The sequence below is a fragment of the Gastrolobium bilobum genome, unplaced genomic scaffold (assembly GCF_033153095.1).
Source record: "Gastrolobium bilobum isolate Gb01-03AN ecotype WA unplaced genomic scaffold, APGP_CSIRO_Gbil_v1 utg6974, whole genome shotgun sequence".
NCBI lineage: Eukaryota > Viridiplantae > Streptophyta > Magnoliopsida > Fabales > Fabaceae > Gastrolobium > Gastrolobium bilobum.
Genome location: NW_026897472.1, coordinates 114,456 through 127,346, shown reverse-complemented (window position 1 = coordinate 127,346; position 12,891 = coordinate 114,456). Strand labels below are relative to the sequence as shown.

Here is a 12,891-nt window from a genome sequence, read left to right as displayed (position 1 = left end):
TCTGGAGAGACACCCGCAGCAGAAACAATGTGACCTAGAAATTGTATTTCCTGCACAGCAAAAGAGCATTTAGTGAGCTTAGCAAAGAATTTGTGGTGACGCAGTGTTTGTAACACTTGCAACAAGTGGTCTTCATGATCTTGGAGGGTAGAGCTGTAGACTAGGATATCATAAAAAAATATGACCACGAATCGACGTAAAAAACGTGTGAAGACATGGTTCATGGTGGCTTGGAAGGTCGATGGGGCATTAGAGAGTCCAAAAGGCATCACCAAAAATTCAAAGTGATCACTATGGGTCCTGAAAGCAGTCTTAGGCACATCGCAAGGCTTCATTCTGATCTGGTGATACCCAGATCTTAAGTCCAATTTAGAAAATATTTGAGCTCCAAGAAGTTCATCCAGTAATTCATCAACAGTAGGAATGGGGAATTTATCTGGGATCGTGAGGGCATTGAGAGCACGGTAGTCCACACAGAAACGCCATGTGCCATCCTTTTTACGGACCAAAAGGACTGGCGAACTAAAAGGGGAGTGAATGGGTTGTATTGTACCAGACTCAAGCATTTCCCCTACCATTTTCTTAATCTCAGCCTTTTGGAAATGAGGTTAGCGATAGGGTCTAACTTGGATGGGCTTGGAGTCGGATAACAGGTTAATAGAATGGTTGGTGGAGCGGTCAGGGGGTAGGGACTTAGGATCCGGAAAGACGTCTTGGAATTGGGTGAGGATGTCGTGTATATTTGTGGGTAAGGGCAAGGGAAAGGTAGCTGGTGGAATAAGGTTGCTAGCGAGGCACATAAGTAAGAGGAAATGGAGTGCTGAGTCACCAGCTTCTGCAGTTGGGCGGCAGAGATGGAAGTAGGACCAGTGATGTGATTACCATGTAATGTGACAGTGGAGCCCGCATTGGAGAAGGACATAGTCATAGTAGAGTAGTCTGTCATTATAGGTCCTAAGGTTGCCAACCATTGGACCCCAAGGACAACATCCACCCCTTTCAGGTCCAAAACAAAGAGATCAACGGTGAAAAGTTGGGACTGCAAAAGCATAGGAACAGAGGGACAGGAAGCAGTGCACGTTAGTGCCTCACCGTTACCAACATGAACCTGAAACGGAGTGATCATGTGAATGGTTAAATCAAGAAATGTGGCCACACGTTCAGTGATAAAATTATGGGTGCTACCCCCATCAACTAATATCTGGACAGGTTTGCCCTTGATGGTACCCTCCAATCGAAAGGACCGTGGGTTATGATTACCAAGTAACGCATTGAGACTGATTTCTGGTTCAATCTCATGAGGTAAGGGTGCGGGAAGTATCTCTGGAGGATCTGGAAGAACTTCCTCATCAGTACCTTCTAAATAGAGAAGGGCAGCTTTGCCTTTGCACTTGTGACCAAAGGAATACTTCTCGTCACAGTTATAGCACAAATTTTTTTCTCTTCTCACAAGCATTTCTGCCGGAGACAAACGGCGAATAGGTATGGCAGGTAGTGGTGGATTCTGGGAAGGGGATGGAAGGGAGGTGGAAGGGTTATGTATAATGGTGGATTGGGCTGGCGAAATGGATTTTTGGGAATTTATCCAGGGACGATACGGTTTTGAATCGTGGGCCTGATCTTCGTAAATTCTGGCCAAGGAAAAGGCTGCATGGTAGTCATGGGGGCGTTGGGTGAGGATAAGACGACGAATATGTGGTTTTAAGCCAGAAATAAAGATACTACGTAAGAGTGTAGCGGATAACCCGGGAACTTTGCTAACCAGTTTCTCAAAGGCGGATTGGTATTCAACAATCGAACCAGATTGATGGAGGCGAAATAGTGAGGCAGCCGGATCCTCAAACTCGGAAGGTCCAAAACGACGTTGTAGAGCAGTGCAGAAAGATCTCCAATCAGGTAGTAAACCATTCTGATCTGACCCATAAAACCAGCTATCTGCTGGGTCAGTTAAATGAAAAGCAGCCAAGTTCACACGATCAGTAGGAGGGACCTGGTAAAAAGTAAAATACCGTTCAGCAGCAATAATCCATGTAGTAGGGTCGCCAGAAGCAAATCGGGGAAATTCCAACTTAATTTGGCGAGATCTGACGTGGTCAGAAGGGCCATGTGCTCCAGATCCCAAAATGCCACGGTTAAGAGGAACACCGCCTGAGGATGATTCCTGTAAGTCAATCAAACGTGTCAGATCCTGATGGAGCCGCTCGTGAGAGGATTGCATAGTGTGTTGCAATTCTTGTAAGTTGGAATGGGATTCCTGTAACCCTAGGTACTGTTGTTCTCTGGCTAATTCCGCTGAGCGAAATTGAGTCTCCAAGGTGTCAAGGCGCTGCTGCAAATCCCTTAAACGCGTATTTTCCGCCATGAGCAGGTAGGATGAGGAGCAATGAAAGCACCAATTGTAAGGGTGATTCTTCAGATCTAGATTCAGATAACAGAAAAGAGAGAAGAAGGAGTAGTGAGAGAGAAAAGAGAGAGATTGTCAAACATTTTATGTTCTATTCCCCACGCCCCTCATGGGCTATATCCTTTTCTGTTACAACGCTTTTCTGAGTGCATAAAAGAAATTACATAAAGGAAATTATAAAAGCTGAATTAAAGGATTTATGTTTCCATGGGCTCAAAGAGCACTAGCAGTAGTCCGTTAGGTAATTGGGCCTTCGCTTAACACGATTGGGCATGGTCTTAGTTAGCTGGGGTCCTGGGGTTGCTACATCTTATGGACTTCAACCTAACACATCTAGCATGTTCATTAACCAAAAGTTTAAGAACATAATATATATTGCTAAGAAAAGATAGTGAGCATGTATGCATCATGTGGCATGGACTGTTTTAAGTGATAAATCTTTTTGCACATTATTATTAGTTGTTGTTTGGTATTTAATATGACATATATGGACTATTTTTTACATATCTTATATTATACATGTTCAATATAAATGATCTATGTATGGATAGAAAATTTACTTCATGCATTACCTGCGTATAAAGTTGAAAAGGCCTAGTTTGACTCTTACTCTTAAATCTGTGCAAATAGGACAACAAGCTTGTTTCAATTTATCTTTCTCAAATAATGCCTATTATCAATCATGAATAAGTTATCTTTCTTTTTTTTTTTTGGTAAACATGAATAAGTTATCTTTAATTGCAATTACTTGTATTATTTGATGATTGCCTTGATCTTGCTAATGTGCCGAAAAAGGCAAGTGTGGAAGATGGTGTTGTAGGTGTTTGAGAGAAATTAGAAATGAATGAAAAGATGAAGGTCAAATTGAAGATGCTGGCTAACTTGAATAACCCCTTAGACTATTTTGTAAAGATGCATTAGATTGACACGTTGATAAGCGGTAAAAGACAATGAACTTCTATTAGACATTTTTTTTAATGTCCTTAGTACACATTTAATAGTGCCTTAATCACTCTATATTAGCTAGATTGTTCTTAATTGGTATCACTTGATATATGTGATACTAGCTTGTTCTAAAATATCTGCTGCATAAGTGACTTTTATATGACTTGATAAAAACATGTACCTTTGTCACTTGATTGAGTTTAAATGTTGCAAATTGATTCAAACATAGTTTTATTAGTTGTTAGCTTTGTCAAATGATCCATTTACTTAGAGACATATGCTATAGCTAATATATGTTCTTCGATGTAATAATTGGTTTTGATAATGTCAAAATGGGAGAAAATGTTATCATTATCAAATTGAGAATATATGTATGACATACTCTAAATTAGAATAATCTTTTTCGGCATGCATGTATTTAGGGGAAATATGTGATTACATTTCTTTAATATTTTATGCTACTAACCCTTACTTGTCTCAATTTGAGTTTTTGTTGCCATCATCAAAATGGGGAGATTGAATACCTTCTAAGTATTATGAAATGCATATATATTTTGATGATGACAAAGGATTTACAAGAAGTCTAACTTGAAGATGCAGCTTGAAGACACATGGAAGCATAACAACTTAAATAGGTTAGATTTTTATATCACACTTTATTATATCACAAAATGTCATCCTAAGCTCGATTACATTACATGCATTTAGCTCCATGCATTTCATAGTAAAAGTAATAAATAGTTTTTTTATTATCATGGGTTAAAAATACAAAAAGTAAAAACAAATAAACAAATTTTAAAAATAAAATTTAAGTCATTAACAATTAGTTTTAATACAATGAAACAAAAAGTAAATCAATTAAATATATCATGTAACATAAAATCTAAAAGTAGCTTTTTATATTTGAAATGAAAGTGATCACGCAATTAAAGACCATAACACTACGTTTTTCATCATTATTTTATCACGTGGGTTAGTCTTGTAATAATAATAATAAAAAATAAAAACTGAATCATTTATATAAAAATAATTTACTGTCACGTGAAAAGCAGTAGTAGCTTTACCATGTATGAAATGCATCTTTTCAAATTTGAAAAAGGAAATCAATTAGATTTCGGTTTCCAAAAATTTCATGTGGGTTAATTGTCTTGAAAACAAAAGAAAGTAATAAAAAATAATAAAAAGGAACCACCTTTACTTTTTTTCTTACTTCGAATCAATTTGGTTTTTCACGACTAGTACTACTCTTCGTCTTCGTCTTTACACGCTGAGCCCCTTTTTTTTTTCATTAACCATTTGAAAGAAAAAAAAACATTCTCTCTCCTTGTTCTACCCATCAATCAAAAGAAAAAGAAAGAATCGAGTTTGTGCATCTCTTTGAGCAAAAGAAGATATGGTATTTTTTTTAGCGCTAAAATCGTCAATCCTCTTTCATCATTCTTCGTGGTGGCTGCATCATTTTCTTGGAGAAAAATTGCGTTGGAGAAAAATATGGTTCTGTAAGAAAATAGTTTCTTCATCTTGGATTTGCGGTTGATGTTTCATTGGGGCATTTGAAAATTTTCTTGGAAACAAAAATTCAAGAATCCTATCCACACCTCTCCGGTTTGTACACTAAAATTTGGAGTCTCTTATGAAATCAACTCAGATCTGAAGTTTAGGTTTTATTGTGGTATATTCTGAAACTTAAATTCCTTGCATTGATTTATTGATTCAGAGCTTTATTGAGACATATTCAGGTTCCTTGATATTATAATCTTAGGGTTTTTGACACATATTTCATAATCTTGATTATTTGCATATCATATAATTTATGGAGCTTGATTGTGCTTAATATGATATATATAGTGTGATAGGACACTACAATTTTGAATTTTATTTTTGAGAATAATTCTGAATATTGTATTGTGAGTTAAAGTGTTGTGCCTGTGTGTGTGAGAGTTGTCCTAGGTGTGTTGGGTCCAACTAAGAGGGTTGGTGACCTTGTTGCTTGGCTTGAGAGTGTGTCTCAAGGCTTGGAGCCTCAAGAATCCACTAGGGAGTGTGGAGTTCTAGTCTAAGAGGAGTTGGTGAACTCTTAGGTTCAGTTTGAGAGAATTTTTAGAGCTTAAAGCAATGTAGGCACTAGGATACTTTTGGATGTTTTAATTGCTTGTGTGTGAGAAGTGTGTTTGTAGAGCACTGTTTTTAATCAATAAAATATCAACGGGTACTTCAGTCTGGACGTAACATCTCAATGCATTAAGGGGTATGAATCAGGATATATCATGTGCCTTTCTCTCTGACTGATTTAAATTATGATTTTTCTGTATAGAGATTGAAAGTAACATTGTTTCTGGTTTCAAGGTGCTATAATAGTTTTATGTTGATATAATAGTGTTGTAGCGATTATTTGTTGTATTAAAAGTGTTGTAGTAGATTTATTATTCTGATATAAGTACTGTAATATTTAATTGTTTTTCTGATCATTGGATACTAATCATTTTCTGATTTGTATAAGAGAGTTAAGCTGCAAGTACTCTCTGTATAAAAGGCCAGGTATGTTCTCTACTGTTATACATCATATAGAAATTTATAGAGCATATAGGGACATTAAGTAAAATAGTAAAATCGTTATATTGTGTGATTGTTAACTGAATTGGTTTTTGTAAAATAATTTGAGGAAAGTCAATCTAATTGTGTTGTTGTGCTGCTTGAACTGATAACTTCAACTTTGTCTAAACTTCACAAATTTAAAGATGTACTAGCAAATATTTTTTTGAAAAAGTAAAAACACCTATTCACCCCCCCCCCCCCTTAGATATTCCGTAAGTGTTATGTATAAGAAGTAACTTATCCAACAACTGGGTCACTAGCTCAACCGATGGGTCATGGGTAGAGCTGGCAAAATGGGCCCAACCCGGTGGGGCGGGCTGAGTTTTTCAAACTTGCTTCCCGCCAGCCCGCCCGGGCTGATTTTTTTTTTCATTTGTAGTGTAAAATGTCACGGGCTTGGCAGGGCGGGTCAACCCGCTTTTTGACTGGGCGGGGCGGACAGCCTGCTTTGCCACCTCTAGTTATGGGTTGAACCGCATAACCCTGGTTAATATATAAAAACTTATATTTTATACATAGAAAACCATAAAATGTTCAAATACATAAAAATGTTATATTGGAATGCAAACATATATAACTTTTGTAGGTATAAAAATAAGTCATATATGATAACCACATATAATATACAGAAAAATATTTCTGCAGTTACTGAAGATAAGTTATTTGCATTTACTCTCAAAACGATATCGTTTTGGGATTGAAATATTAAAAAATTATAATTATAAACACTATAATAATCCTGAAATAAATTAAAATTATAAAAACACCATGATTTCTGCCCCAAAACGACGTAGTATTGGGCTTATTGCAGATAATTTATCTGCAGTAACTGCAGAAAAAGCGAACCCTATAATATATAAACAAAGAAAAAATAAAATCCAAGTATCAGGTAACCATATATAATTCCTCTACCAAGTATTCTCAACAAACCATATTTAACAATTATAAGGCAATTTTGAGCTGTCAAAATGGGCCAGCTCATCCCATTTGGCCCTAGCTCATGTGGGTTAAGGCCAAAAAGCTCGCAGGGCTAAATGAACCTCAATAATAAAGGTCTGCACGGGCCAAAAGCCCTATTGGTTAGAATCAGCCCGCGGGCCATTCAAAATTATAATTTCATAATTTTTTATCATATTCAATACATTATAAAATATTTTAACAAATAAATATTTAACACTTTCTTAACATATTTTATACAAATTATTAATTTTTTGTAATTTTTTTTAAATAAAATAATATTTGTACACAAATATACAAGTGAAAATGTAAACAAAATTTTAATATAAGTGAAAATTTAGTTACTACTTTTACTAAATTCATTATTAAATGATTCTATCAAATAAAAATTTTCTCACCAGGAGTAATAACATAATATAGCAATTATAGTGAAAAACTAAAAGTAATGTGGAAAAATTATCCTAATACCAATATTGAATTAGGGCTCTTAGCATGCTATATATTTGAAAGTAAAATAATTGATTTTCATTAATTACTACAGGTACAAAAAACTTTTTAGTTATTATTATCCACAAAATTACTAAAGTGCACTGTATACAATGTTTCAATACAAATTTGAATGTATAATATGTTTAGATGTCAATAGAAAATTTTTATTTTTATTGACGCGCAGATGAAAATCTCTGTTAAAACATATCACCGCTGAAAAATTCATTTTTGTTGTAAAATATTATGGATGAACTTTTACATGGTTTATAATACGTGACTATTTGTTTTTCATGACCTTTGATATATTATATAATCATCATACTAATGATGTGTTGAATTATAAAATATATCCAATGAAGTATTGTAAAATATTATGGATGACATTTTACATGAATTATGAATGACATTTCACATGAATTATGAATGACCTTTTACATGGTTCATAACATGTGACTCTTTGTTTTTTCATGACTTCCATGTTTAAAAATGCATCTAAAATATGTCCTTATATAGAATTCTTTGCTCATACTTATTCCTATCTTATGCTTTTTTTTTTTTTTCTACACTTCATTTTCCTTTCTTTTATATTTCACTTTCTCTTATATTCTCCATCAAACTCACAACAATTTTTACTTATATTTATAAATATTTAAATTTATATAATTTTTAGTTTTTTAAATAATAAAAATTTTGATGAAAGAAAAAATTTGGCCCGCGGACCAACCCTAACCCAATCCGTTAGATTATAGGGCTTTGAGGGTTAGGGCTAAAAAAGGTTGTACCACAAAAAGGCTCTAATAGATTAGGATCAAATATAATGCTTTACGAACTCATCCACGGACTTCAACCCATTTTGACACCTCTAAGCATTTACCACATACATCTCTTAATTTACTATTTCGCAAATTACTTCAACTAATATTCTCATTACTCATTGGGCATATATTGTCTAAATCATCAGTTAACAATCACAAAACAAAACAAAAAAATCAACAATCCAACTTAATTTGAGACAGCAAAATAAAACCAGGATGCCGACTCAATAGCTGAAGCTATTCCATTTTATGTAACATTAAAAATGTTTTTGGATCTCAAATAATCCCTTTACCAAAGATTTAAAAAGGCTACCATTCAGTTATTTGGTCAAGCCAACTGCACGACTTTTGAAAAAACATACATCCTGAAATTGAATGTTTTCATATTTAAAAACTAAAGAGAATCACAAACAGGCTCACTTTCTGCTTGGCTCCAAATTCATCTCCTGAAGATTCAGCAACAGATCATCTGAATTCAGGTAAACCTTGTTTGCTGCATTAGATATGGTATGTGCAATCTCTCTTGCTGCTTCTATCTTCCTCAGTGTGATAAAAGCTGGATTGTTGGCGATAGCTTGCCCGATCAATTGGGCACTTTTTGCCTCACCCTGTTGATTAAAGGGGTTTAAGAAAGATCAGGGGGAAGTTAATACTTAAGAAGCATAAGTGGTCTGATATGTAATGCAGATAAATACTGGTCTAATATACAAAATGGCAATAGCAAAAGCAAACTATATATACCACTTCACTTAAAGTCTCACACTAAACTTTACAGGAAGTTTTATGAACAAGGTCACTGGTTATTTGTTACCAAAGAAGAACCCAAACCATGAGCTAGAGAACAAAATGATCATTATTTTTTCCATGAGTTTCCAGGTTGGGTTTTAGAACAAGATCCAGTTAGAACAATGGCAGTATAGTCTAACCCAGCAAATAACACTGTTTCTGTTGTATACGAAACACATTGGAATTTTTTTGCAGAAACTTGTACCAAGCACTCAAGCAGTAACTGTGTCTATGCATTAAGAAATTCTGCTTACCTGTGCCCTAATTACAGCACTTCTCTTGTCTTGCTCAGCTTTTTCCACAACAAATTTAGCCCTCTCAGCTTCTTGCGCAGCCACTTGCTTGGCTTCAATTGCAGCAGTAAACTCCTTGCCAAAGGTCAGACTAGTAATTGACACATCATCAAGGGCAATATTGAAATTAGCTGCCCTCTCAGTCAGAATCTTCCGGATTTCCCTACTAACAGCCTACAAAGACTAAGGTCAGTTAAAACACACTTTCTTTGTTCTAGAATTAATTTTTTCAACTCGACAAATAAAACATTGCATTAAACCACAAGAAATTAGGAGGGATGTGAACAATATTAAAGAACCAATACTACATCCGTAGTTCATATGACAATAAATCATCCTTACAACTTGACTTTGACAACGTAACACAGATTGTGATTTGTGATAGCGGGTAAAGATGAATTAATTTCAGCAGAACATTTTCAAGGACAAATGTTAGAATTGGGCTTCTATTAAGTGTAGAAACAAAAATTATTTAACATTTTGACACCTTCAACTGAAAAAAGACATCTCAACAACAAGCTACCTTGTTCAAATAGTTATTTGAGTTTTCATGCATCAAACAGACAAGCTTTGCTCCTTACCTCTCGCTGAGTGATAAGCTGGCTGGCATTGTACTGGGCAACCACAGCTTTCAAAGTTTCATGTATAATTGAAGGTAAAACTCTTTCATTATAATTCTCTCCAAGGGTCCGATAAATAGTAGGTAAATGACTTGGCAGAGGACGAGTAAGGACTCGAAGCCCAATTTTCACCTGTATAACATGTATATGCAATTAGAAAAAGGTTGAGATTGTGCGTGTTTAAATATTTAAGATACGAAATGTTCGAAATCAGTTTTCCGAAACCAAAACATGTTTTTGACCCAGAAACTATTTAATTAAAACTTCCAACTTTATATCATTCACAGAATTTCAAAGTGCTACATAAGGCATAGAACAACTTAGGAAAGTGGGAGAAAGGACATCATGCAGATTGTGTGGGGAGAAATGGATGCAGAATTACAGATGTCTTCATTTGTTAGGAACAGAAGCTAAACTTGGAAAAGGTTGAGGGTTTTTGATGGAGCATTAGCCATAAGATATTCAGACTTCAAACACCAGATGTCTTATAGCTTCAAAATTTTAGAAATAAATAATTTTAAAACACCACATGGGAGGTGATGGAAATCTGTTTACATCATTTTAGATTTGAAATAGTCTTTAAGGAGCACCGGTGATAAAGTTGTTAAGCTGAAATGAAAATTGAGATGGACGATTGGAATGTATACAGCTAGATGAAAGAGCCAAAATTCCAACAGATTCAATTATGTTATTAACTATTATCATTTGAACTTGAAAATATAAATTTTGACATCGAAAATATACATTTCATCCTATAATTTAGAAATAGAAAAATAGCATTTGTGCAAAAGCTTAATATCAATGGACCTTTTACCATCAGAATGCAATTCTGTTTCACATTCATGGCAATTATGTCAATGGTTTAACAAAAATGAAAAAACCTCCGGATTGAGAATATTAATTTGTTAACTACAGTGTGGTGCAGTAAGAATAACGCATATAACAGAATGACACAGAATGAAGTCCACATAAACATGTCATCAGAAAGAAGAGAAACTAAATGCCTAAACAACCCCTAATAATGGAGAAGTCCTTTTGTAAATCCAGCGGAAAGCAATAAAAATAAAGATAATCAACTTCATTTCTAAGAATAAAATGTGATCAAGATCGGAATTCTCTTTTGGAGGAAGGGGACAGGAGAAGGTTTATACTAAAACCATATCTTAGTGACAACACAGTCTTAGCAAAAATATTTACCATCTGGAGATCATGACTCCCTGTTGTACTCTCAACTAGATGTGGTCGTGCACGGACATCATAGATGACCGGCCTCTCAAACCATGGAATTATAAAGTGTGTCCCTTCAGGATAGACCTGCAAATCAACCAAAGATATCAATTTTAATACCGACAACAGAACAGAAATTAAATTGACAAAATGGAGAAATCAAACCATGACTAAACTTATATCAAAACAAAGGAGAAGCTAAATAGTTCTTTAGAAAGATATCAAACAACAGTCATAGGCAGCATGAGTGTAACAACCATCAGCAGCAGAGTAATGCAGGAATGAGCAAACCATTTTCTTTATTTATTTATTTTTAATGTAAAACAATCAAAAGCCAAAAAATGACCTTGTCCTTGACACCGACTATACGGTTGAAAACAATAGCTCGGTGCCCTCCTTCAACATTGTAGAGACTGTTAGCAGCTGCATACAAGCCAATCCCACCAACAATTCCCAGCTTCAGCAGCGCAGAGGCAGCACCACCACCTGGAACATTTGGAACTTTCACGTTCCTTAGATTCATTTTCGTAACTGAAGAGAAAAATACAAATCAAACGGTCAGCACAGTTCAGCCCCAGCTGATGATGAAATTGCAAAATCAGAAAAGATGCCAACCCTGAAAATGCAAATGGCATAACCTCTGTTACAGATTTAACACGCACACATGTAAAAAAACACAACCAGAAATCAATGAACTCGAAAAAAGAGAGAGAGAGAGAGAGAGAGAGAGAGAAAATAAAAAAGGAACTACCTGAAATTTCTCAGAATCAAATGCAAAAGCCACAGGTTAAGAAGCAAACGAAGACAGAAATCCAGGGGAAAAATGTTAATCGATTATTCCGAAATCTCTGAACAATTTGGATAAAAACAAAAATGAAACACCAAGCTAGTTTGTATTTGAATCCTAGAAGATTTTGCAAGTAAACAAACAGAAAATGAAGGAAATGGAGATGGAAAGAGAAATGGAGAGGAATATAAAAACCTTGGAAATTTCGAATTTCGATCGGTGCCGATGAGAGGAAGGGATTGTGATAGTGGGGTTTATGCAGCTTTTTTGTAGGGTTTAAACTTTTCCTACAAGAAAACCCCAATGGTTTTTAGCCTGTGCGAACAAGAGAGAGAGAGAATTGGGTTGGGCCTTTTGTTCGGTGGATGCTGATAGGCCGACGGCCCATGATAAATTAAATGACATCAGCTAATAATGGCAATGTATAAATTTGTTCTAATCCATTTCATTCTCCTTCTTACTTTGCTTTTTGTTTCCATGAAAATTAGTTGCGTACCAAATGCACTCTTTCTCTAAAAAAAAAAAAAAAAACGTGCCCACATTTGTTTATGGTCAAAGTATACTTATTTTAAAGATGTAAAGTTGTGTCATTTTAAAAGATAGATAAAGGAGGAGAGAGAGTTGACAAAAAAAATAAAAGTGTGAATCTCACTTCTTTGTAAAAAGTGAAAAGATATAAATTGTGTCATTCAAAAGGATAAATATTTTTTTCTTTATTTATGTACCAAATGCTGTTTATGTACCAAATGCACTTTAATTGCTTGATTGCGTTCCCTTTTTGTGGGGGCAAGATTGTTCCAATCCTCTAAAACTCTAGAATCTTCTTATTAAATTAATCAACACCCACTAATAATTATTGTTTTGAATAATAATGAGTTTATTTCTCTTAATCAAGAGTGAAGGTGTATAAGATAAAATTGAACTGAATTGAACCACATCATAATAATTACGTTTTTTTATCAGTTTAAGAATC

The 12,891-nt window shown here is 34.8% G+C and overlaps 1 protein-coding gene across 2 annotated transcripts; it reads right to left on the bottom strand.

Moving 5' to 3' along the window:
• Positions 1 to 8,421: 8,421 nt before the first annotated feature.
• Positions 8,422 to 12,225, bottom strand: LOC133307207 (prohibitin-1, mitochondrial). Of its 2 annotated transcripts, none has more exons than XM_061507678.1 (6): positions 12,114 to 12,225; positions 11,478 to 11,662; positions 11,102 to 11,218; positions 9,866 to 10,036; positions 9,246 to 9,458; positions 8,422 to 8,813 (listed from the first exon to the last, which is right to left on the bottom strand). In XM_061507678.1, the coding sequence occupies exons 2-6, from the start codon at positions 11,652 to 11,654 to the stop codon at positions 8,622 to 8,624; spliced, it is 870 nt and encodes a 289-aa protein (XP_061363662.1). In that variant the 5' UTR covers positions 11,655 to 11,662; positions 12,114 to 12,225; the 3' UTR covers positions 8,422 to 8,621. The 2 variants fall into 2 exon arrangements, with proteins under 2 accessions (XP_061363662.1, XP_061363661.1); XM_061507677.1 differs by lacking the exon at positions 12,114 to 12,225 and adding an exon at positions 11,883 to 12,021.
• Between the last annotated feature and the right edge of the window lie 666 nt (positions 12,226 to 12,891).

What these genes read in the sequence shown, in the direction of transcription:
- LOC133307207 (XM_061507678.1), bottom strand. Translation starts at nt 11,654, where the DNA reads ATGAATCTAAGGAACGTGAAAGTTCCAAATGTTCCAGGTGGTGGTGCT. An exon ending in GGAGTCATGATCTCCAGATG is followed by an intron (nt 10,037 to 11,101) that starts GTAAATATTTTT and finishes CATGTTATACAG; the next exon opens with GTGAAAATTGGGCTTCGAGT. An exon ending in GTGCTGTAATTAGGGCACAG is followed by an intron (nt 8,814 to 9,245) that starts GTAAGCAGAATT and finishes TTTAATCAACAG; the next exon opens with GGTGAGGCAAAAAGTGCCCA.